At 45.5% G+C, this 26093-nt stretch overlaps 1 protein-coding gene across 1 annotated transcript in view; it reads right to left on the bottom strand.

The window, feature by feature from the left end:
• Positions 1-26093, bottom strand: part of SLIT3 (slit guidance ligand 3) — a 651942-nt gene that overhangs the window by 49598 nt on the left and 576251 nt on the right. Inside the window, exons 21-26 of the mRNA XM_010358190.2 lie at positions 19648-19716; positions 17883-17954; positions 17205-17276; positions 7165-7236; positions 5744-5907; positions 2805-2929 (exon numbers count right to left, since the gene is read on the bottom strand). Coding sequence (XP_010356492.1) covers positions 2805-2929; positions 5744-5907; positions 7165-7236; positions 17205-17276; positions 17883-17954; positions 19648-19716 — 574 coding nt within the window. The remainder of the gene's footprint in view (positions 1-2804; positions 2930-5743; positions 5908-7164; positions 7237-17204; positions 17277-17882; positions 17955-19647; positions 19717-26093) is intronic.

The raw sequence follows: 26093 nt of genomic DNA, 5'->3' as shown, positions 1-26093 counted from the left end.
GAAGTATCTCCTGAATCCTGGCACTGAGGTAGGGAAAGTACACATATAGCCCCTTTTCATCCTTCCAACAGCACTGCATGTGAGTATGGGTATTCTCAGTTACAGGTGGGGAGAGTAAGGCTTAGGGAGAATCTGACTTGGGTTGTGAGTGTAGAGACTTTCTTGCAAGAGATAGCTGAGTTCTAGTTGTAGCTCATGCACTTCCTAAGTGTGAGAGCTTGGGTAAATTATTTCATCTTTATGAACCTTAGTTTCTTCATCTATTAAAAGAGGATAATACAACTTATTTCACAGGGTAATTAAGAGTGCTGCAAGAGATAATATGTTTAAACTGCTTCACAAAGGCTTGGCATTATAGTAGATTAAGAGTAGCTCCTACCAAATGTTACACAGTGATTCCTGTGCTTTTTTGTAACATTGTGGCTTCCCAAGGTCACTCAGCTAGTAGATGGGAAAATGGAGATATCTGGAAATAGGTAGATAAATGCCTGAACTTTGAGCTCGATTTTGCAGGTGTCTGGGGATTTCTATTAACTTAGCCACTCATGCAGAACTACCACCTCAGTCGCTCTGTCTGGGTGGGCTCTAACCCTGGCAAGAAGGAAAGCAGGAGGGACACACTCAGCACAGAGAATGTGATGCAACCCTCAGTTAAAGGATCCCTTGGGTTCAGCCTGCCCCATTTTATGGCTGAGGAAACTGAGGTGGGGAGAAGAGCGGCATCTGTCCAAGGTCATGCATCCTATAGGCACAGGCTCCAGAGGGTCCTGCTTGGTGTTCTTCCCATGGCTATACTCTACTTGTCTCTAACTTGGCAAGTCAGACAGGTCCTGAATAGTCAGGGATCCCCAACCTCAGCCCCTGCAATCACTGCACTTGCCAAAAGGCAGTGAGTGCAGTGGCCAGGAGCACAGCTTCTAGAGTCAGTTGGTTCTGAGCTTTGAATCCCAACTCCCTTACCTGCCATGCTCAGTTTCTTCAACTGTAAAATGAGGGTCATTTTAGGAACTGTATTCTAGGACTCTGATGAGGAGTATGCAAGATAATACATGTACCTTATTTAGTCTGCTGTCAGTACATCATAGGTACTCAATAAATGCTGGCTCTTACGTTACTGTTATTATCATAGTTATCATCATCATCACCATCTGTACCATTAGCACCATCACCATCATCAACACCATCACCATCATCACCACTGTCACCTTTGTCATCATCCATCCTCACTGATACCATCACCCTCATCACCTTCACCAACATCATCTTCACCATTACCATCAACGTCATGCATCCTAGACCTGCCTGGGCTCAACACTTTCCTCAAGATCAAAATCTCTGTTCAAATTCTTCTAAAATTGACATGATGTTCAGAATCTTGAGAACAAAGTTCAAACAAGTGGCCTTACCCTGCAGTAGCCCTGCAGATACTCTCTTTGCCCTGGCCCTGACAGTCAGGTCATGCTTCATAGTGCAGTCAAGTGTAGTTGGAAGAAGCCTGGACTTCAAACCCAGCTCTGCTACTTTCAGACTCAAGTCAGTTTTAAAGAGAAGGAAGCAAGAATCAGAATGTGAACAGTTTACCTTCTCTTTAGAATAAGGATGATACTACCTATCTCATACGCTGATTATAAAAGTCAGAGAAGAACATAAACACATAAGCTCCAGATGAGTGCCTGGCTTTTATTGATGACTCAAAAGAGAACTACACTATGTATGGAATTGAGAATTTTACAAATGCAGTTACAGTTCTAGGAGAATGACTGAAGTTTCTTGGCAGTTCACAGAGACATAGACTGATAATCCTCGATCAAACCAGCAACATACCACCTGTTACTGATGCCCTATTCCACACCCAGGCATGAGGGACCACCATACAAGGGTAAAGGTAAAAGGCAGCAGTATGCTGGCTTATTGAGTGCTTACTGAATGCCAGGTATCGTCCTAGGTGTATTGCGTACATTACTGTACATTTGATTTCCATGGCAAACCTATGAGACAGGTCCTAGTTTGCAGCTGGGAAGACACAAAATTACTAGCCATGGCCACACAGCTAGTAAATGACAAAGATGGAATCCACACCTGCTTCTCTGTGTAACTGCACAGTCTGAGTTTTCTCTGCTGAATGCATACAACGGAGTTTGAGAGGATCCACACATCCTGAGTATGTCTGCTGTTAATCTCTATTCTCCCTTCCTATTTTTTGTGTGTGTGAGTGCCCTGTGACTGTGAATTTATAACATTCTCAATTCCATGCATAGTAGATTTCTCTTCTGAATCATCAGTAAAGGCCAGGCATTCATCTGGACCTTATACATTTATTCTCTTCTCTGATTTTTATAATCAGCGTATGAAATGAGGGTGCATGGGTCTAGGACTCAGTGGTAAGTTTATGGCTTTGGAGGTGGCTGGTTTCAAAGGGAATCCTTTGGCTCTTTTGTCCCAGGCCCATAGGTGGCACTCTGACACTATCTGCTAGAAGCAAGCCATAGTCTAGAAATAATCAGGTAGTCCCATTCCCCAGAGTGAGGCTGCCTCTAAGCCTGTCACTACACACACACACAATCCCCCTGGGGACAGAGACCTGGGGATGCCAGCTCACTCTCACTCCACCTGCATCAGATGTGTGCATTAGACAGGCTGCCTGAAACTCTGGGCTTGCATTTGGGGTGGTGACCTGTGCGATGGACTCATCCAGGCTGTCCCTTGGAGAAGGGAGGGCACGCAGGGCGCAGTGCCCCTCTCTAGGGCCAGGGCTGAAGGAGGAGCCTGAGGCATGAATGTGGGGGGCAGGGCCTCCAGCATACCTTGTAGCTGTAGGGGCAGGCACAGCGGTACAGCTCCACAGGGTCCTGGGTGCATGTCCCGTTATTCTTGCATGGGCTGGAGAGGCAGGCATTGCATTTGGCCGCAATGTTGATGTCCACAGGCCCTGGGCAGCAAAACCAGAGTACTGACAGCAGGTCCTGAGTGCACTCACTGCCACACCTCCCTTCCCCTCTGCTTTGGGCCCTCCCTCAGCCAGCGCCAGCCCCAGCCCCAGCCCCAGCCCCTCCCCAACTCCATGCCCAGATGGCAGCTGGCTCTCCTCAACCAGCACATCCAGTCCAGCTAGCGTCCCATTAATTCAGCCACTCTCCAGTGAGGAAAAGTCACAGTGGGACATCATTCAGAAACACTTCTGCAGTCAAATCAATTACTGTAATTAGCCTGATCTGATTTTGGTGCTAATCTGCAAACAATGCACCATAATTAGAAACCCCCTGTGTATCTTTTCACATTCCAGGAAGCTCTGAGCCCAGACTCTATTTGGACCTCCCATTTTTCTACCCACAAATACCCCTCCCCATGGAACAGTCTGTGCCAGGCTAAGCAGGGCATAGTGCTTGGGCCAAAGGCACACAGAGGAAGTCCCCCCTGGAAAACCTTGGAAGACAGAAATGGATGGCCCCAGAGGACACGGCGATGATGTTGACAATGGATGGAAAACTGCTCAGGTACATGTTACATCTGTGACCATTTCAGCTGTGCTTGCTTTAGCTGCAAGCACTGGAGGGAGGTCAGGGTCCTTCGCAGAGCTTTGCAAAGGGGGCTGTGTCCTGCTGCTGCTGCCAGCTTTGACAATGAGCCCTGGATAAACAGGCCATACTTAGTGTCAGGACTATAAATGACCTTGGGGCTAACAGTCATCAACTTGGAGATGGGCTGAGATGAACTTCAGTGAGTGACCATTTGTGGATGAGTAAACAGAGTGGCCTGATTGAGTGCTGGTACTAGGGGGCTCAACCCGGCTTCACAGTAGAATAGGAAGACTATCTGTCTTGGTTTGCTTGGGGCTGAGGGGGTTTGCAGGACACAGAGCTTTCAGTGCTAAAACCAAGAATGGCCCAGACAAAACCTGGATGACTTGGCTGTCTTACACTACTAGCTACAGTGCTTTTTTTTTGGAGATGGAGTTTCACTCTCTTGCCCAGGCTGGAGTGCTGCGGCGCAATCTTGGCTCACTGCAACTTCCACTTCCCGGATTCAAGCAATTCTTCTGCCTCAGCCTCCCGAGTAGCTGGGATTACAGGCGTGCACCACCACACCTGTATTTTTAGTAGAGATGGGGTTTCCTCTTGTTGGGCAGACTGGTCTTGAACTCCTGATCTCAAGTGATCCACCTGCCTCAGCCTCCCAAAGTGCTGGCACTAGAGGCGTGAGCCACCATGCCCGGACCCCAGCTGCAGTGCTTTTAAAAGTCTCCACACCCAGGTTGTACCCCAGACCAATTTAATCAAAACCTAGAGGGTGAAGCCAGGCTTCAGTAATTTTAAAAGCTCCTATATGATTTCCAAAGTGTGCAGCCAAGATTGAGACCTATACCGTTCTTGGCCTAGGTGAGCCTCTGTAGTATCAGATCAGATATCTTAGAAGCAGGAAGAGGAAAATTAAAATTAGCTTTAAGCCAATGGAATGTTTCTCTGCTTGCAGCAGAAGTGTGGGACACACTCAAGTTTGAGAGGGTAATTAAAGTATATCTATATATCAAAATAAGTATTAAGCCTCTCAGAGATGAGCAAAAGATATTGATATTAACAGACAATTGTGTATACAAATGAGAAGTAACTTTTTGATAAAAAAATTCAGGTTCCCCAATAATCAAAGACAAAAATAAAAGGAGTTTTTTTTTTTTTTAACCTATTGAATTAGCAAGGATGAGAAAATAAGAGAAAATAATGACAGAGTCTAATGAAAAATGCAATCGAAGGATGCTACTGGGAATGTAAATGGGTTATAACCCTTTTTGAAAATCAGTTTGGCAAAATGTGTGAAGACCTTAAAAATAATAATATACTTTGATTCAGTAATTTCTGTTCTCTGAATCTTATCTGAGAACATGATTCAAATAGAGAAAGATCTTTATGTGTCAATGGTAAGAAAAAAAAATGGAAATACTCTAAAGTTCAAAACCAGAAATGGATTAAGTAAGTGGTAGTGGAATATTATGGCTTGATGATGAAGACTGTGCATTGTGGAATCAGATAGACCTGGAAGCTCATTAAACCTTGATTTTCTCATTTTTAGAAATGAGGATAATATTAAAAGTTGATCACATAGAGGCATTAGAGAATTAAATAAGCTGTTATATGAAGAATGACAAAAAAATACATGAGAAGGGGCTTAACATCATTCCTGTTGCATAAGAACTCAGTAGTAGTTTGTTGTTATAATAATATGATCAATAAAAAAAATCACATGTACAGTAAGTTTGCTGGGTAAAATGAGAAAATGCTTATGTTTTAATAACGTTGAATAAAAAAATGCAGGTTGGAAAAGATTTTTCTCAAGGCCAGGTGCAGTGGCTTATGCCTGTAATCCCAGCATTTTGGGAGGCCAAAGCAGGACGATCATTGGAGATCAAGAGTTTGAGACCAGCCTGTGCAACATAGTGAGAACTTGTCTTTACAAAAGATGGAAAAAAAAAAAAAGATATTCTCCACTATGGAAAGACATGTACAGAAAGAAGTCAGTGAGGAGATGTGTGGCAATGCCAGCAGGGGACTTGGAGAGAATGACACTTGGCCCATTAGATGAGAGTCCACATCAGCGTCAGCATCTGAGCCTCTTTGTGTGGGATCCATGGAAGAGACAGGGTGAAGGTTTCTGAAGCCACATCTCTTGAGATGCCCTGCTCTGACAGGTTGCTGGAAACACAACATACCCCACAAGGGACAGGGGAGGGTGGGGTGTTGGCGTCACCTACCTTTGCACTGGAAGCGGTGGGTTGGGGTGGTGAGCAGGAGCCTGTCAGCCATGGGCTCAGGGCTACTGCAGCGGGCAATGCCAGGCTCCTTGTACCCCGCTTTCACCCACTCTGACAGCCACCGAAGACTGCAGTCACAGTGGAGTGGGTTGGTTCCCAGTGCCCTAGGAGGCAGAACAGGAAGTCAGGGCCCCCTGCCCAGCTTGGCCTGTAGGCTTCATATCTTCGGCTCTCTGGAAATGCATTTTCAGACTTTGGCTAGGCTGGAGGTGTCCAACATGGGGCCAGCGGAGTAGTCGTCTCCACTGTGGCAAAGTTAATGTCTCCAGAGTGTACTTCCAATGCTGTGGATGTTTCAACTCCCATCCCAGCCCCTTCCACTCCTGAGGAGTGGTTCTCACCTATGCAGTTAAGACTCACTCGTCAACTCAACCCCATCCTAGCTCCTTTAGGGAGCTTCCTGGATCTCTGGCCATCTGATTCTCTGGTTCCCTTGTCCTACTGAAGGGCCCACTGGAGGATATACTCTGCAGAGAAGGTTCTGAAGCCTAGCAACCTAGGAAGCCGCTTCAGACCACTTGACTGAAGAATGCAGGGGAGGAGGGTTAAGTCCGGTATAGACATCTCCAAAGTTGTGACTGGGAAGAAAATACTAGAAATTCTGTTTTTTTTTTTTAATTGTATCTTTTAACAATTCTATTTTTGAAAGTTTTAGAATATGCATATGTAGTATATCCATCTTATAGTGTATGCACACATTATGAAAATAATTAAATATGCATATAGAAGGAATACAAACTTGAAAATGTTCACCAACAGAGGTGTATAAAAATATGTAGAGATCCCTGATCTGGGGAAGAGAGGTCTGGCCTGGGAGTAAGGGAACCTAGTTTCTAGTCCAACATCTCACTGACCTGATAGTCAACCTTTAGCTAGTCAGCTAGTATTTACAGGCCTCAGTGTTTCCTGTGTAAAATAAGAAGGGAATACCTGTTGCAGAGTGCAGAGTGGTTAAGAATATGTGCTTTGGAGTCAAGGCAAACCTGGATCTGATCATGGGCCCTGCCATCTGCTAGCTGTGCCATGCTTAGACACAATGTTATTATATATAATAAAAGGATAAAAATGCCTTACAGCTGCAAGAAATAAATCGAAAACTTATCTAAAGTGTTCAGCCCATAGTACATGTTTTCTGTTAGTTCTGATTAAATATTTACACTGTTTACATAATTGAGGATTCCTTTGAAGGCTTCTGAGGTGGGGAACAAGACAATATGCATGGTGTGGATACATTGTTGTAAAATATACTGTATGCATAAGGAAAGGACATATGCCAAAATGCTGACACTGATGACATTGTCGCTGACACTTCCATGCTTTCGTGTTTTGAATGCGCACTGGGGAGAAAGACCGCTACTTACAGATGGGATAGAGATGTGAGGTCGTTGAAGGAGCCTTCAGGAACGCTGGAAATGTCGTTGCCATGGAGGGTTCTGAAGCAGAGGGCACAGGTCGAAAGGTTAGCATCCAGTAATTTGAATTTAGCACATTTTCTCAGGGTCTCCAGTGCCTGGTCTTGCCACCCTTCAGTTTTGCTCAGAGCCCCACTGCTCCTAGCAGTAGCTGCTGCCCCCTTTGCTCTGGGTGCATGAATGTTCTATGCCCAGCTCAGCAGCAAGGATGGAGGGAGTAGAGAGTTTGGGGAAGAAGCAGGTGGACTTTTCAATCTGATAGACTTGAGGTGAAATCAGAAACCAGTCTCTTTTAGCTGTGAAACACTGGATAAGTTATGTCACTTTTCTGGGCCTTCCTTTTTGCAGCTGAAAAAGGAAGAGACATATCTACCCAAGGGAGTTACTAGAGTTTCAGAGATCATGTGAAGAGCTGTGCTTAAGACTGGAAGTTCTGGAGCCAGGCTGTGTGCAGTCAAACCTGACTTTGTCGCTCACCAGCTGTGTGACTGAGGGCAAAGCAATTTACCCTCTCTGTGCTTCAGCCTCTGTTGTAAAACAAGTATGAGAAGAAAAAGACTTGCCACGGAAAGTTGTCATGGGTCTCTTAATGCATGTAGAGAGAGCCAGCATTTTCTAAGTGCTAAATGACTAATCAATATTAATATTTGTGAAAGAGTCTTGAAGGGTATCTGGTATCGAGGAGCTCAGTAAATTAGTTCCCTTCATATTTACCTAAAGAGATCTTAAGGGGGTTGAGAAATGCTACCAATCCCAGCTTCGGTGACAGAGGGAGGGGGTCCTCAGCTCCCAAGGAGAGTCTCTGGAGCCGAACACTCACTGTTATGGAAACGGCTTTGGCATCAGCCACACACATACACGAGTCTGGCACTTGTGTGCACCTGAGTGCCTCTTCCCACAGCATGTCAGAAGGGCTGGGTACCCCACCTGGTATTAATCATGCCTCTCTCCACCCTGTGGTGTAGGCAGCTAGGAGCTATTCTCACTTACACAGTGGTGCCAGATACTAAGCCTTCCACAAATGCCTGGAGGATAGGTGCATGAAAAAATTCAATGAACACTGCTCCGTGCTCAAGTAGCAACACGAGCAAATCCACAACACATGGATTATATTCTCCATTAAAGGATTAATCATCAACTGCATAAAAAAATCTGCAAATTCATAGAAACTCGAAGGCTTCTTTAGTGACTGATGGGCACCATCACCTGTGTTGGCAATAATCACCCTTCAGGGTAAGGACTAACAACTTTATTGCAGGCAGAGTCCTAGTAGAACAGAGAGACAATTAGTGTTGACAGTGGAAGTACAGATGGAATAATAACGAATGAATTTGCTCTTCTTCTCCCTTCAACTGAAGTTAGCTTGCCCTTCGTCTTCAACTGACATAGAGACATGAGCCTAATTACTCTTGATAGATAACAGTGGCTCTCACACTGAGTGAGCTTTGGAAGTTGGTAAATATGCAGATTCCTGAGCCCCACTTCCAAAGGTTCTGATGGGTCCAGGGTGGGGACTGAGATTCTGCATTTCTGACAAAGTCTGAGGTGATGCTGATGCCAGTAGCAAGGGTTTAGAAAGATTTCTCCTTTTGCTTTAAGGCAAGGCCCTTATTTCTCTCCTCTTTCCATATAATCTCCTCTTCTCTTTCTCCTCTTAGTTACCCTCTGTGGACATCCTCATCACCATGGGCTCCTTCCCCTCCCACCTCACAGTTCTCTGGTGAAATCCTCAGGGTGAAAGTGAACCTCAATACTTTGGCAGTTAGGGCAGCCGCAAGAAGGCAAACAACCATCCAGAGTGTTCATGATAGCTTCTCGCCTCCCTGGGTAAGGAAGAGCTAGAAGCACTTCCTAACACTTTGATCAGCATCATTTAGCCTCTAATTCATGAGGCTATTTATGAATCATACCAGCCCCTGCCTGCTACTGACTTTGATGGCTTCATGGCTGCTTGCTGTTTTGCATATGCACCCAGCTTCATTGTTAGTCATTTCCAAATGAGGCCTAATTTTAAAACACCAGACGACCCAAGGGCAGCTTTAGCATTGTGACACCTGCAAGTCAGGCTCCATTCTCTATTAAAAATACAAAAATTAGCCGGGTGTGGTGGTGGGCGCCTGAAATCCCAGCTACTCAGGAGGCTGAGGCAGGAGAATTGCTTGAACCCAGGAGGTGGAGGTTGCAGTGAGCCGAGATGGCACCATTGTACTCCAGCCTGGGAGACAAGAGCGAAACTCCATCACAAACTAACGAACAAACCTGCAGAGTAACAAGATTGTAACTTACTAGGAGAACTCATTAAATCTGCCTACACTGCAGGTTCTCCATCCTGGTTTGGCCCGCAAAGAAGTACTCTTGCCTGTCAACCAACCATCCTAAAAGGATGCCAGAGAAGTGGAAGAATGAGTGCTCCTTCCTTTCTCCTCCCCTTCTCCCTGATGCCTCCCAGGGGCTGGGCTGGCAAGCAACTGTCAACTCTCAGTGACTCATCTTCAAGCACTTGGAACTCCTCCTCCTCACCTAACTCTTAGGGGATGTTAAAGGCAAACTTAAGAATTTCAGAATGCGGATGAGGGCATCATCAGGGCAACATTAGGGCATGACCATTCCTTAGTTCTGGGCTGCATGAACTTTGGGTATGTGAACCCCTAGGTCCTACAGTTCATACAATGAACAGTGGGAACTATCCTCATTCTAAATGTGCGTAGGGCTGCATGAATTCTCTTCTGAGTGGGCTAAGCTATTCCCAGGTGATCTGGGGGTTAAGAACCAAAGGCTCTGGAGTCAGCCTGCCTGGGTGTGAATCCCTCCTCTGTACTGGCTGTGTGAGCTGAGACAATTGACTTTTGGTTTGTCAGATTTTTTGGTTTCTCAGATCTTTTGGTTTCTCAGATTTTTCATCTCTAAAATGGAGGAATTCTTAGTAACTACATATAGTAGACATTTTTAGGGGGTGTGGGTTTCTCGGTATCAATGCTCTTTTCTGTAGCAGCTCCTCTGTTTTCTACTGGGGATCACCATGCCCCACCTCTTGGTCCCAATGGTTTGGCCTCTGTATGAAGCTATGGCTCAGGTCTGGCCAATCAGAGTCACAGTGATTGGTGTGAGGTTCAGCGTGCAACCTAAGGGAGCTAAGGACAGATACTTCTGGGGCTTTCTCTGGAATGACGAGGACAGAAGCAGTTTAATTTTGTGGGGCTGCTAAGCTACTAGAATGTAAACTTTTAGCCCATCGGGACCCTCTGTGTCTTAAACAGAGAAAGACTGCCTGAGAATGAAATCCACTTAGCAAAACAGGGCTGAGAGGCAGAGACACATTTCTTTTTATTTTTTATTTTATGACTATTTTTTGAGGCAGAGTCTCACTTTGTTGCCCAGGCTGGAGTGCAGTGGCACGATCTTGGCCCACTACAACTTTTGCCTCTCGGGTTCAAGCGATTCTCCTGCCTCAGCCTCCTGAGTAGCTGGGATTACAGATGTGCATCACTATGCCTGCCTAATTTTTGTGTTTTTAGTAGAAATGGGGTTTTGCCATCTTGGCCAAGCTGGTCTTGAACTCCAGACCTCACAGGTGATCCACCTACCTTGGCCTCCTAAAGTGCTGGGATTACAGGCGTGAGCCACTGCGCCCAGCTTACATATTTCTTTTTCAGACAGTCTCACTCTGTTGCCAAGCTGGAGTGCAGTGGCATGATCTCAGCTCACTGCAACCTCCACTTCCTGGGTTCAAGCGATTCTTCTGCCTCAGCCTCCTGAGTAGCTGGGACTATAGGTGTGCACCCACTAGGCCCAGCTAATTTTCGTATTTTTCTTTTTCTTTTTATTTATTTTTTTAGTAGAGACAGTGTTTCACCCTGTTGGCCAGGATAGTCTCCATCTCTTGACCTCGGGATCTGCCCGCCTCAGCCTCCCAAAGTGCTGGGATTACAGACACATTCTGACAGTATCATTGCAGTGCCTGCATCCAGCCCTAGAACCCGGTATCTTCCAGTGCATTCTTCAGTTATCTGAGTTGATACATTCTCTTTATGCTTAAGGTGGTTTGAGCTGATTTTCTTCCCTTTGCCCAGGAGGAAAGCTAATATACCACTTCATAAGCTAGCGGTGAGGACTGAAAGACTGGATGCCAGGGGTTCAGAAGCACTCAGTCACATCAGCTATGACGATTGTTATCATTGTCATGACTCCTCCTCTATGTTTTTGAGTGGATTTTGGGGCCAGTCCTCTGGGAGTTACCCACACAGGGTAGAAGCCTGAAAGTGCGCAGCTTGTATGTCAAAGGCCATGGTGAGTCCTGTGACCTGATTCCAGGACTGCAGAGGAGACACTGCATTTTGGCAGAGTGGTCGGTGCCTGTCTCCTTTCTCTCTGCATCTTCCATTTCAGCCCACTCCTCAATTCCCATCAGCGGCCTCTCTGGATGAGGAAGAAAACACCTCATTTTTACATAGGCCAGCTCCCTCCAGGCTGAAATGGGTGCAGATAAAAACAGATGCTAGTCTGCGATGGGGAAGCAGGTAGAATGTGGTAGAAAGAGCACTGGTTTAGGAGCCCAGAGGTGAGTCCCAGCCTTGGTTCTGCCTGTGCCTTGGGGCTACTCAGCAGCATCTCTTCCCACTCCTGTCCCCAGAAGCCACATTGCAGCCACACCTGTAGCTTCTTGTGATTCCCCCGGTGATATGCCTTTGCTGACTTCAGGGCCTCTGTCCAGGACATTTATGTTCTTCCGGCCTAGAATGTTCTTCTCTCCCATCCCTACTTAGGTAACCCCCTCTGGTTTCTCAGTCTCAGTCCTTCCTGGAAGCACAAGTTAAGAAGAGTGATTCTGAAAACAAATAGTCTTGGGTTTAAATTCCAACTTTACTACCTACCGATTGCATCACTTTGGGCAAGTTACTTCATCTCATTCAGCCTCTATTCACTGATCTGTGAAATGGGGATAACAGCGGTATATCCTTCACAAGGTAGAGGCTGACTAAGATAACATAACCAAAGCACTTAGCCCTGTGTGCAGCGCGTAGCCACGGTTTGATGAATGTCAGTGGTGATTATTAACCTTCCTTTCAGAAAGCTTTGGGTGGCTGAGACTGGGTTGCGTGCCTCTCACTTGCATCCCCATGGCTGTTCTGTCAGGTATCACCCTGTATTGTAGTTGCTTATTTACTTACTTCTCCTTCTAGACCAAGAGCTCCCTGAGGGCAGCAGTTGTGTCTCATTCACATTCTGTTTTCTTTCCCCCTTCAGAGTTAAGCACAGCAACTAACCCATAGCTGGTATCCAGGAAAGGATGAACAAGAGAGTGATCTTGAACAAGTCACTAAACCTCTCTGAATCTGTCTTTTCTTTTCTTTTCTTTTTGAGACTGAAACTCGCTCTGTGGCCCAGTCTGGAGTGCAGTGGTGCTATCTAGGCTCACTGCAAGCTCCGCCTCCCAGGTTCACGCCATTCTCCTGCCTCAACCTCCTGACTAGTTGGACTACAGGCGCCCACCACCACGCCCGGCTAATTTTTTCTATTTTCAGTGGAGATGGGGTTTCACCATGTTAGCCAGGATGGTCTCAATCTCCTGACCTCATGATCTGCCCATCTCGGCTTCCCAAAGTGCTGGGATTACAGGTGTGAGCCACTGTGCCTGGCCTGTCTTTTCTTCTTATACATGAAACGTTTGGACAGAAAAATTTTCAATATTCACTCTTCAATCCTAAATTCTGCAGTTAAACTTTTGTTTATTGATTTTTATTTTAGAGATGTCAAAGTGCCAGCCCTGGCCCATGGTTGGGAGGCCACAGTGAGTCACCTTCTGGCTCAGCAGAAGAGTTTTTCTGATGCTCTAATAGCTGGTCAAAAGTAGAATAGAGTTGCCTGGTAAGAGAGTGAGCTCTTTGTCTCAGAAGGTAATCAAGCAAGGGGCTCCTTTACACGGATGTTTTAAGGAGAATTCAGGCAACTGGTAGAGCAGTGATGAACAGCCCCATGTGTATAAACAGCACAATTCTCACTTCAGGGACTAGGAGCTAAAAATACTGAGGATGGTGCATGATAAAGGATGCTGAATGATAATCCCACTGGCTCCTTCATGGGCACACGCTGAAACTGCCTGCCAGAGCTAACTGATTCCAGGTGGCCCTCCTGTGCCTGGGGCAAGACAGTTGGGACCACACACATACAAGGCATGTGACCTGGCGTGGGGCAAAGATCAGGGGATGCACAGATCCCCTAAGGAGGATGAGGATGTCCACAAGAATGTTCTCTTTTTGCTATTTTCAGATTCGGAGCCAAGTAGAAAAAGCATTTTTCACACAATGTTTTGTACTCAGGGCTAAACGACCACCCTCCTGTTGTGCTCTCCTGAAATGTATTCATATCCACCCATACACACACACACACACACACACACACACACACACACACACCTCACTCACTCCCTCTCTCTCTCTTAAATGTCAGTTTTCTCTTCCTGCGTTCCACATCACTTTTTGGCCTTTGTCTACTCCAAAACTAAACCTTGACGCTCATTCTTCTTCCTGCTGCAAACACCCAACATCTCTGGGTCTCTGGTCATTTCTGAAAGTTTAATTAAAAGTATGAAACCCCTCAGAAATGAGGAAAGAATATATACATGTTCAAATGCAGTTGTAGATAATGTAATTCTTGATTTTAAAAAGCCAATCTTTCTTCCAGCTCCCTAAGTTGTAAATATGTTACCATCTATGTTACCATCTTTATTCATCTTTATTGATTTTTGTTTTTTGAAACAAGGTCTTGCTCTGTGTTATCCTGGCTGGAGTGCAGTGGCTCAATCACTGCTCACTACAGCCTCCACCTGCCTGCCTCAATTGATCCTCCCACCTCAGCCTCCCGAGTAGCTAGGACTACAGGCACACACCACCATGCCTGGCTAATTTTTGTAGTTTTAGCAGGGACAGGGTTTCACCATATTGGTGAGGCTGGTCTTGAACTCCTGACTTCAGGTGATCCACCCGCCTTGGCCTCCCGAAGTGCTGGGATTACAGGCATGAGCCACCCTACCCGGTCTTCATTCATCTTTACCTTTGCCTTCATTTGTTATAGAAATGACTTTATATAAACATTATCACTTTTTTTTTCATTTGCTGTCTTACAGTCTTTCTTCATAGGTATAAATGTCTGCAAGTTATAATTGTAACACATATACCAGTTAGGTGTATTTCTCCATGTAACGCTGTGTGATGAGCGCTTCCTCACAGTGCTATCTAGTTTTCGTCTTTGCCTCTTTTAATAATTGCACTTCATTGACTGGTTGCCTCATGGTTTCCTTAAACATTTCCCCACTGTGGCCCTTGTAGGTAATATTTAAAATTTAGGTTAAAAACACCAGTACAACAAAGATTTTAATGCACAGAACCTTTCCCTCATTTTGGATGATTCTTTAAACTAAATTCCTAGGTGTGTAATTACTGGGAGAAAGGATGCAAATATTGTAAAAGAAATGTAGCCTATAAACATTTTTCCTTTTCCTGAATTGGCCCTTAGGCAGAAAATGGTTGCTTCCCACTGAGGTAGATGGTTGGACTCAGGTGCTCTAAGATCCTTTTTTATGCACAAAATCTCCTGATTCTAAAATGATGATGCTAAAAGCCTATTCATTCTTTTTTTTTTTTTTTTCCTTTTGAGACAGGGTCTGGCTGTATTGCCCAGGCTGGAGTACAATGGCGTGATCTCAGCTCACTGCAACCTCCGCCTCCCAGGCTCAAACCATTCTCCCACTTCCGCCTCCCAAGTAGCTGGGACCACAGGAGCATGTTCCCATGCCTGGCTAATTTTTTGTATTTTTTGGTAGAGACAGGGTTTCGCCATGTTGCCCAGACTAGTCTTGAAGTCCTGGGCTCAAGCAATCCTCCTGCTTCGACCTCCCAGAGTGCTGGGATTACACTTTGGTGTGAGCCACCATGCTGGGGCAAGCCTACTCATTCATATTTCAAGAAGCAAGTGCCAGCGTGTTGTATGGTTATGTGTACCGCTGATGAACTCATGGCAGGAGTAGCGCCGGGCTGGGGCAAACAAGATGCCGAGGAAGGAGAAAACCCTGGTCAGGCTGGTGGTGTTCACCCCATCGCCCCCACCACCCCAAAAGACAGACAGATGGACGGGCAAACACTTTCTCTCCCTCTTACATATTGATTTGCCTCAACCATCACTACACTAATTATGGACAGATGCATGCAGATTCCTTCAAATTGGCTGGTCCCACCTCCTGGCAGTGAACCCACGCACAGAACTATTAGACTGGGATGGAAGACAATAGGTTGGAATTGAGGGGGAATGGTAGGAGAAGGAATGGGGAGCAGGTCCGGCTTCAGCCCTGGCCAGTGATACGAGCCCATCTCCTGCTGTGTTCAACTGGAAACAGGGAAATGGTTGTGCTGATGTTTCCATTCTCAAACTCCCCAGAGAAGGTGGATAATAAATAAGTGACAATAACAGATTGCACACTGTCAGCGCGGGCACTTCTTTGCCCCCAGAGAATTGATTTTTAATAACAGCGCAGATGACATGTGGCGGGAGTTGTCGCTGACACCGGTGTTTTGTGGGCCTCAATAATTCACATCAGCCCAGAGACTCCGAAATGGACTAGCTTGTTGGGTGCTGTTTGTGGATTGCTACTGAGCTCTGGAAAGTGCCCCGGGTCCCAGGAGGCTGAATTCTGCAACCTCCTACCTGCTAGACCTTGGCCAGTGACTTCACCAGTCTGGGCCTCGGTTTCTCCATGTTTAAAATGGGCAGAATTGTCTTGGTCTCACAGCACTGTTGCAAAAGGTTAGAGGAAGAAAACTGTCCCATAAAATATGTTGATCACCATTATAGTAATAATGATCTAGAAAGTCAGGAAGTTGACAGGTTTGGGGGCGGAGTATCTGGCATCTCTGTTTTCATGAATAGCATTCAAGGGTGATATTCAAAGGACCAAAGGAATTCAAAGGAATGTGCTAATAAAGTAGAAGCAAGATGGGAAGGCACAAAAATCAGGAGTTAATCAGGCCCAGGGTTGGGGTTGGTGGTGGGGTGCCTTCCTGCCCTAGCAAGCTATGATATAAGAATAGTAACAAGTGAATATTTCTTAAGCATTTACAGTGCCAGAACTGTGCTAAGTACTTCATTTACAGTATCTCATTTAATCCTCATAAGACCCTGTGAGGCAATTGCCATAATTATCTGATTTTATGGATGAGAAGACACTCAGCTACCCATGTGTAGGACAGGGCCAGGCAGGCAAGGAGAGTGGGCTGAGTGTGGAGGCTGCAGCCTGCACAACTCTGTTTAAAGGGGCAGGGCTGCTCAGCCACGCAGGAATGCAGAGGCAGGGCCCTGGTATAGCCAGGTCTCTCAATTTTCCAAAAGAATATAGAAGGTGGGATTTGTGCAAGAAACTTCCTGATATTTAAATGTTGACAGCTTATTAAGCTTTGTGTTTTTAAAAAGACACTCTATGATGAGCCAACCCCACAATCGCTAACTAATAGCTGTCTGTGAGCTGGACGGGGCCCCTGGGTTTCCAGCTTGTGCTCTCTGGGGTAGGAGCTGTGTTTCCATGCAGAGGTTCACCATGCTGCATCGCCCCTCTGAGGAAACAACTGTAAACAGAATGATGTCGAAACGTGGCTACGGCCACACACTATGCCCAAACTAGAGGGCAGAATACAACTGCATATCCTAAACCTCACAAGGGAGGTGCTATTGATCCCATTTTACACATAAAGAAGCAGAAAGTTGAAGGGGCTGAGTGATTTGCTAAAGGTTCCACAGTGGTAGTGGGCTGGAGCCTGGGAATGGCAGACTCTCAAGGGTAGCTCTCTCTACTCCACTGAGCAAATAAGGGTACTGGGTAGGAAGGTGTGTTTGGGAGTGGAGTGGGCTTTGGGCAAAGGAGAGTGGGGAAGGGGAGTGCTTAGTCTGCTTCCTGCTGTCACTCAGCAATGTGTAAGTCAAAATCAGTACGCTGGGGTACTCACAGCACTCGCAGGGACCGCAGCCCGTTGAAGGCATGGACGGGGATGCACCTCAGCCGGTTGTAGCTCAGGATCCTGTGGAAAAGGAGGCACGTGCCCTGTTGTGTCTTTCTATTCACTACCATGCATAGATGCACTGTTCACGTTGTGAACCAAAGCAAATGGTTTCTCTTTTTAATGTTGATATATTGACAGAACATCCCCTAAAGGGACAAGAAACCTCTTCACCAATCCAGGAAGTACACTGGCTTTCTTTCCTCAGTTTACTCAGGTTCTGTCGCAGGCTGGTTTTCTAACCAGCTTGTTCATCACCTCTCTCTCCTGTCCAATGATGAGTGCTCACAATGTGCAAAGCTAATGGGAAGTAAATGGGTCTGAGCAAAATATAATTGTGTAGGAAAACCATTTACTGGGAAAGAAAATTCACAAACCACAAAAGGTACTCCTGAGACAGCCTTCTTCAGAAGCCATGAGGTTCTAGTTCCTCTCTAATTGCCTGGACAGTGGAAGGCTTCCTACTTTATCTTCCTTCTGATGATTAAGGTCTATCTTATACTAGCGCAGCCATAGGCCTGAGGGTCATTAGGCCAGAGAACCTAGTCCTGCTGGGAGGGAGGGAAAGTGTGATCATCTCCTGCTGGGCCCATGGGCATGGTAAACACAGCATCTCAGTGTACTCACAGAGTGGAGAGGTGAGACATGTTGCTGAAGGTGTAATTGGTCAGCATGCTGATGCTGTTGTTGCTCAGGTCACTAGGAAAAGTAAAACAGAGGGGTCATGCGTTTGTCAGTTGCATCTGTAGGAGGCCATTCCCAAGTATCACATACCTGCCATCCACCCACCCATCTACCCATCTACCCATCCACCCGCCCACCCATCCACCCATCCACCCGCCCACCCATCCACCCACCCGCCCACCCACCCGTCCACCCATCCACCCACCCGTCTACCCATCCACCCACCCATCTATCCACCCATCCATCCACCCACCCACCCATCCACCCATCCACCCACCCATCCACCCATCCACCCACCCATCCACCCATCTACCCATCCACCCATCTACCCATCCACCCATCCATCCACCCACCCATCTACCCATCCACCCATCCACCCATCCACCCATCCACCCATCCACCCACCTATTCATTAATTCAGTCATTCATCTATCCATCCCGCTGCTGGCCTATTTATCTACTCTCCCACTCACCCATCCACTTGCCCATCCATCCATCCATCCATCCACCCACCTACCCACCCACCCACTCACCCATCTACCCCTCATATATTTATCATATTTATCCCACACACTCACCTGCCTGCCTGCCCACCCATCCATCCATCCCACCCTCCTTTTCTCCCTCCCACCATCCATCCACCCACTTATCCACCCACTTATTCATCCAAATGGTCACTTATTCAATCATTCAAGCAATTGTCGTTCATTTATCCATCTTTTCACTTATGCAGATAGTCAATCATTCAGTTACATGACTATTCATCCATTTCACTGTACCAACAAAATATGATAAATATAATAACAATCTCTCCTTGTTTTAGTACTTTTTCCCCTGATTAATTCTTTTCACTGTTCCTCTATCCCCCTTCTCTTCTGACATTCATTTATTCCATCTTATCAGGTTCTCTCTTAGGAGGACTGAGGTTGGTGGGGGTGCAGTCCTCTGCCAGCTGCAACCTCGAGCTTCCCTGCAGGGATCAACATCCAGAGCCGTGGCAATGTTAACTGCACATTAGAATCACCTGGGGAGCTTTTAAATCCTCTGATGCCTGAGTTCCACGCCCAGATATTCTGATTTAATTGATCTAGCATGGGCTTGAGCATCAGTAGTTTAAAAAAAAAAAAAAAAAAAACACACACACACAACTGCTCAGGTGATTTCTCTAACCAGTTGACGGTGAGGACCATTGCTTTAGAGCAGTGGTTCTCAACTGGGGGCACTTGTGCTCCCTCAGTGACATCTGGCAAAGTCTGGAGATATTTCTGGTGGTCAATACTGGGGGAAGTATTACTGGCATCTAGTGAGGAGAGGCCAGGGATGTTGTTAAACATCCTATAATGTCCATGACAGCCTCCCAGCAACTAAGAATTATCTAACCCCAAATGTCCATAGTTCCGAGGTTGAGAAATCCTTATCTAGCGGCTGGTTTCAGGAGTTTATAGGAATCCAGCCCACAGAGAGATGGTGTTCTTTCACCGTTTCTCAGTAGGTCGCCTACTTTCCCAAGGGTGATGCTCTTTCATTCTGCAAGAACTCCCACTTTCCCTTTGTAGACTGGCTTCTGGTCCTCCTAAGCAGACACAGGCATCTTTCAATTACCACTTGCATCAGTCTGCAGCTCTGTTTTCTCTTACCATCCACTTCAGTTTCCTGAGTGACCCCAGGAGGGAAAAATAAACACCCCACCCAATACTGGGCTCCTTACATAAGCGTCAGGTGTCGGAGGGTGGACAGCTCTCTGGGCACGGCTGTTAGGTGGTTTCCTTCCAGGTACCTGAAAGAGGCGCGGAGTGACAACACCTGAGAAAGAGACACTGTACAAATTCTCACCTTTTCAGAGAAGCCTCCCTGACTTTCCAGGCTGGATTGGGTCCCTCTTTTACTCTTACAGCCTCCCTCCCCCACTTCAAAGCATTACTATATTTGTCATTTAATATTTATTTGATTATCAAATTAATGACATTTTTTCTCCACTGGACTTATACATTTCATGTTGGCAGGATTCTTGTCTAAAATTGCCCACCATTGGATCCCCCTGTGGCTGTTTACAGAGCTGATACATAGTAGGTATTCAATAAATATTTTTTTTTTTTTTTTTTTTGAGACGGAGTCTCGCTCTGTTGCCCAGGCTGGAGTGCAGTGGCCGGATCTCAGCTCACTGCAAGCTCCGCCCCCCTGGGTTCACGCCATTCTCCTGCCTCAGCCCCCGCCCCCCCCCCGAGTAGCGGGGACTACAGGCGCCCGCCACCTCGCCCGGCTAGTTTTTTGTATTTCTTAGTAGGGATGGGGGTGTCACCGTGTTAGCCAGGATGGTCTCGATCTCCTGACCTTGTGATCCGCCCGTCTCGGCCTCCCAAAGTGCTGGGATTACAGGCCTGAGCCACTGCGCCCAGCCTAAATATTTGTTTAATAAATAAAGCACGCATTTTATACTCAGCCCTCACAATATCCTTATGTGGCAGGAAGTCACAGTTGAAGAAAAGTTCAGAGATGTTAAAACACTTGCCCAAGGTCATGCAGCAAGCAAGTGGTTGAGCTAGGACTTGAACCCAGCTCTGACTGTAGTCTTACCACAATTCCACACTTAGCTTCCAGAAGCTGTTGGGAGAACTGAGCCAGGCATGATTCATTTTAAGAACCCTAATTCAATGTTGACTGTCTCTGATGTACATTTGGAAACTGAGGAAATGACAGAGATAGCACTGTACTACAGTTCCCAGCAGAAGGACCACATGGCAGGAAGGGACAGGGGTTCAGAGTGAGGTTGCACCCAACAGATGGGGACTCCTTCCGGACTGGCAAAGGCTGAGCCTAGACCTGCCTGGACTTCAGCATCCTACACTGACCTGCTCACCTAGGATGAGGCCACCTCCTTAGAGACTCAAGTGTGGCTTAAGACAAGAAAGTCTCATTGCAATTATGTAATCATGAATTACAAAGGTTATTCCTACCTATAAATAAAAGTTAATGCTATCCTCAAGCGGGGACAGGCCAATTCCTTCACCCCCACCCTTGCTGTAAACCCCTTTCTCCAGGCTTTCTGTTGCTCTCAGGACAAAGCTGAAGAACATTTAAGATGGTTTACAAGAACTGCTTTGATCTCCTTGGTGATCTAAAGCTCCCATAGCATCCTCTTTTATAAGAGTCAACACATAGCCATTGCTGTCCATTTGTCAACTGTCTGCCTTAAGCTCCATGAGGCTAGACCTAGGTCTATCTTTTGCTAGCCTGGTGCTTCTCAAACTTCAACATACATGCAAATCACCTGGATTTTGCTAGACCACAGATTCTGACCCTAAGTCTGGGGGAAGGTTGGAGAATCTGCATTTCTAATGAGCTCCTGGGTGATGGTGGTGACTGCTGGTCTGCAGACCACATTTTGAGTAATAAGGTGCTAGCGCACTACCTGGTGTCCAGTAGACCTACCACAAAATGACTGAATGGGATAGAAATGGGTTAAAACAGAATATGGGTCAAGGTGTCAATGACTGAACCAGCCTTAGCTTTAAGGCCATATTGGAATGTACATTATCTTTAATTGTTTAATTAAGACCAAGTAACTTTCCTCCTATGGCTGGCCCCTGGGAACTCTCATGACACAGGATGCTGGACTGGACCTGATAAGGTCTTAGGTGGCCATGGCATATTGGACTGATGTCCTTTAGGTTTGATACTTGGTTGTGTACCCATTATGGGCCAAGAGCTATGCTAAATCCAGGGGGAAATACAAAGATGAACCAGATTCCACTTCTGTTCTCAGGGAGCCTAAAATTCAGTCATGCACATGCTTAGATTGTGCCCTCAGACAGAAAAGCCAAGAGAAATGCATTCATTCATGCATGCATTAATTCAGGCACAAGTATTTATTGAACGATTATGATGTGCCAAGTATCGTATATACTGGGGAACAAGATAGCCATAATGCCTGCTTTCAGGCAATTAAAAATCAAATATAGGTGGAGAGGGAGAGGGAGGCAGGGAGGGAGGCAGGGAGGGAGGGAGGGGGAGGCAGGGAGAGAGGTAGGCAGGGAGGGAGGGAGAGGGAGGCAGGGAGGGAGAGGGAGGCAGGGAGGGAGGGGGAGGGAGGGAGAGAGGGGGCGGGGAGATGGGGGAGAGAGAGAGAGTGCATGCACGAGAGCAAGCAGACAGATGTATAAAGAAATATAAATTATGAATTGCAATCTGTGCTTTCTGGGGAAGGAACAAGGAAACACCAAGGGGCTTACTGCAGAAAGATGCAGCCGAGGGGCCAGGTGTGGTGGCTCATGCCTGTAATCCCAATACTTTGGGAAGCTGAGGCGTGTGGACCACTTGAGGTCAGGAGTTTGAGAACAGCCTGGCCAACATGGTGAAACCCTCCTCCTAAAAAAAAGAAAAAAAAAAAACAAAACAAAAAAACAAAAAAATACAGCTGGATGTGGAGGCACATGCCTGTAATCCCAGCTACTCATGAGGCTGAGGCAGGAGAATCACTTAAACCCAGGAGGCAGAGGTTGCAGTGAGCCAAGATTGCGCTACTACACTCCAGCTTGGGCGACAAAGCAAGACTGTGTCTCAAAAAAAAAAAAAAAAAAAAAAAAAAAAAAAAAAGAAAAGAAAAAAAAAGAAAAGAAATATGCTGGCCAGGCACGGTGGCTCACTCTTGTAATCCCAGCACTTTGGGAGGCTGAGGCAAGTGGATCACTTGAGGCCAGGAGTTCGAGAGCAGCCTGGCCAACATGGCAAATCCCCGTCTTTACTAAAAATACAAAAATTAGCTAGGTGTGGTGGTGCGTGCCTGTAGTCACAGCTACTAGGGAGGCTGAGGCAGGAGAATCGTTTGAACCGAGAAGGCCAAGGTTGCAGTGAGCCAAGATGGTGCAACTGCACTCTAGCCTGGGCAACAGAGCAAGACTCTGTCTCAGAAAAAAAAAAAAAAAAAAAAAAAAGGAAGATGCACAGCTGAGGAGGACATATTTAAGATGAGGATTGATGATAGGTGAAAAGGGTGAAGACTTGGAAAGAGCAGGGGAGGTGGAAGAGTCTGGCAAGAATGCAGCCTGTGGACAGTCCAGAGCTTGAGTTCCGAGGCAGAGAGGGCAGGTTGAGGGGCTGAAGTCTCGTGGGCCAGGAGAGGACAGTGGGAGACAGGGCAGATCATGCTGAGGCCTTGGAGGTTATTTTATTCAAAGCACAATGAGAGGCCATGACTGCAGACAAGGGCAGAGGCTGGTGTTGCAGAGCTTCCTCGGGCCTCTCATCTGTACTCACCCTCTGCCCTCCCCGCATGAAAGGCTGTGGGACATTTGCATTCTGAGTGGATGCTTGCCCTATTCCCCAACAGGGGCAGGGGCTCAGCTGGTGGTGGGAAGGAGCAGACACCGGGATGGGGTACTTGTCTAGCTTATTCCTTTGGCCAGGGAGACTCTGCTCTCTGCAGGCTGAAGGAGGGGAGGATAAACTGTTGGGCCATCATTCACACAGCTGCAGGAAGTGTTCTGTGGACAATGTGGCTATGGGGAGCTTGGAGGCAGAAGCTGGAGGAATGAGCAGGACAGGCAGAGAGGCGCTGGTCCAGGGAGCATCTCCTCTCCAGGGAGATCTGAGGGAGTTGCTGGGAAGGGGGTTGAGCTGAGATTGACAGCGGCTTCCCACCTTCTATGCTGCTCATTCTATGCTGCCACTACTGGGGCCCAAAAACTGGCTTAGTTTGCATGCAAATCTCCAACTAAACTTTACCACCACTTCAGCTAATAATAGTACCCTAAATCACTGAGGATGTGATTATAGAGACCACTGATCCTATGCCCTGCTGACAAATTCAAACAAAGATCACACTACCACAGGGACTCAAAATCAAAGCCAAAGTATCTTAATCAACAACATATATACATCCTCAGAGAACATTCTCCCCTACGAAACCAATTTCAAGCAATTAGAACAAGTGACTGCGACACCATTTGTGCAGTCCAAGGAAGAACGCAGGAAGAATCCAAGGAAGAACAAGGAAGAATCCAAGGAAGAACGCAGGAAATATGAAAAAGCAGAGAAATATGATGCTACCAAAGGACCACAATTGTCTGGCAACAGATCCCAATCAAAAAGAATTCCTTGAAATGCCAGGTAAAGAATTCAAAATGTTATTCTTAAAGAAGCTCAATGAGATGCAAGAGAAATCTGAAAACCAACACAAAGAAATTTAAAAATCAATCTAGGATATAAATAAGAAATTTCCAAGGAGACAGGCACCTTAAAAAAAAAAAAAAAAAAAAAAGCCAAAGCCCAGGTACAGTGGTTCATGCCTTTAATTCTAGCACTTTGGGAGGCCAGCAGGAGGATTGCTTGAGCCCAGGAATTTGAGACCAGCCTGCGCAACAAGTGAGACCCTGTCCTTACAAAAAATAAAAAGTTAGTTGGGCAAGGTAGCATGTGCCTGTGGTCCCAGCTACTAGGGAGGCTGAGGTGGAAGGATTGCTTGAGCCTGGAAGGTCAAGGCTGCAGTGAGCTGTGATCACACCACTGCACTTCAGCTTGAGTGACAGAGTTAGATCCTGTCTCAAAAACAAAAACAAAAACAAAAACAAAAAAGCCAAGCAGAATTCTGAAACTAAAAAATTAATGGAAGGAAATACAAAATACATTAGAAAATTTCAATAATAGACTACAACAAGCAGAAGAAAGAATCTCAGAACTTGAAGATAGGTCTTTTGAAATAATCCAGCCAGACAAAAATAAGGAAAAAGAATAAAAAGAATGAACAAAGACTTTGAGATGTGTGGGAGTATATAAAGCGACCAAACTTATGTATTGTTGCTATTACTAAGGGGAAAAAGAGAGAAAAAAGTAAAACTTATGAATTGTTGATATTACCAAGGGGGAAAAGAGATAAAAAAGTTTAGAAAACATGTGTGAGAAAGTAATTGATGAAAATTTCCAAAGTCTATCAAGAGAGTTAGACATCCATTTACAGGAGGCCCAGAAATCTTCAGGCAAATACATTGCAAAAAGAATATCATTATAGCATATTATATTAAGAATGTTTAATATAAAAGTGAAATAAAGGATTTTAAAATTAGCAAGAGAAAAGCATGGAGTCATATACAAAGGAAACCCCTCAGACTAACAGAAGACTTTTCACAGAAACCTTACAGGTTAGAAGAGAATGTGATGGCATTTTCAAAGTGCTGAAAGAAAAAAAAAAACTGTCAGCCAAGAATTTTGTATTCTGCCAAAGTAAGCTTTATAAATTAAGGATAAAGTCCTTCCCTGACAAGCAAACACTAAGGGATTTGCCACCACTAGACCAATCCCATAGGAAATGTTCAATGAGGTCTTAAATGTGAAAATTAAAGGTCAATATTCACTGTCACAAAAAATCATGAAAGTAGAAAACTCACAGTTCATATAAAACAATTATACAAAGGAGGAAGAGAAAGGAATCAAATGGCAACACCACAGAATTGCACCAAACCACAAAGACAGAAAAAGAAAGAAAGAAAGAATTTATAAAACAACTTGAAAACAATCAACAATGTGACAGGAACAAAGTCTCACATATCAATACTAACCCTGAATATAAATGGATTAAATGCTCCACCTAAAAGATACAGATTGTCAGAATGGATAAAGAAACATGATCCAACTATATGTTGCCTACAAAAAACTTATCCTACCCATAAAGACACAAATAGACTGAAAGTAAAGGGGTGGAAAAAGATATTCCATACAAACAGAAACCAAAAGTGAGCAGAAATAGCTATACTTATATCAGATAAAAAAGACATATCACATGAAACAGTAAAAAAAAGACAAAAAATGTCATTATATAATGACAAAGGGAACAATTCAGCAAGAAGATGTAATAATCCTAAATATATACACAACCGATATTGGAGAATTCAAATATACAAAACAAGTAATACCGGACCTAATGAAAGAAACAGATAACAATACAGTAATAGTGGGGTCTTGGTAACACCCTACCGACAGTACTAGACAGATCGCTGAGACAGAAAATTAACAAAGAAACACTGGACTTAAACTGGACTTTAGGCCAAATGTACTTAATAGACATTTACAGAAATTCTACCCAACGACTACAGAATATACATTCCTTTCACCAGCACATGGAACATTCTCCAAGACAGACCACAAGCTAGCCCACAAAACAAG

The sequence above is a fragment of the Rhinopithecus roxellana genome, chromosome 3, assembly GCF_007565055.1.
Source record: "Rhinopithecus roxellana isolate Shanxi Qingling chromosome 3, ASM756505v1, whole genome shotgun sequence".
NCBI lineage: Eukaryota > Metazoa > Chordata > Mammalia > Primates > Cercopithecidae > Rhinopithecus > Rhinopithecus roxellana.
Note: the sequence above shows the minus strand (reverse complement) of the source record. Positions and strands in the feature narration are given on the sequence as shown.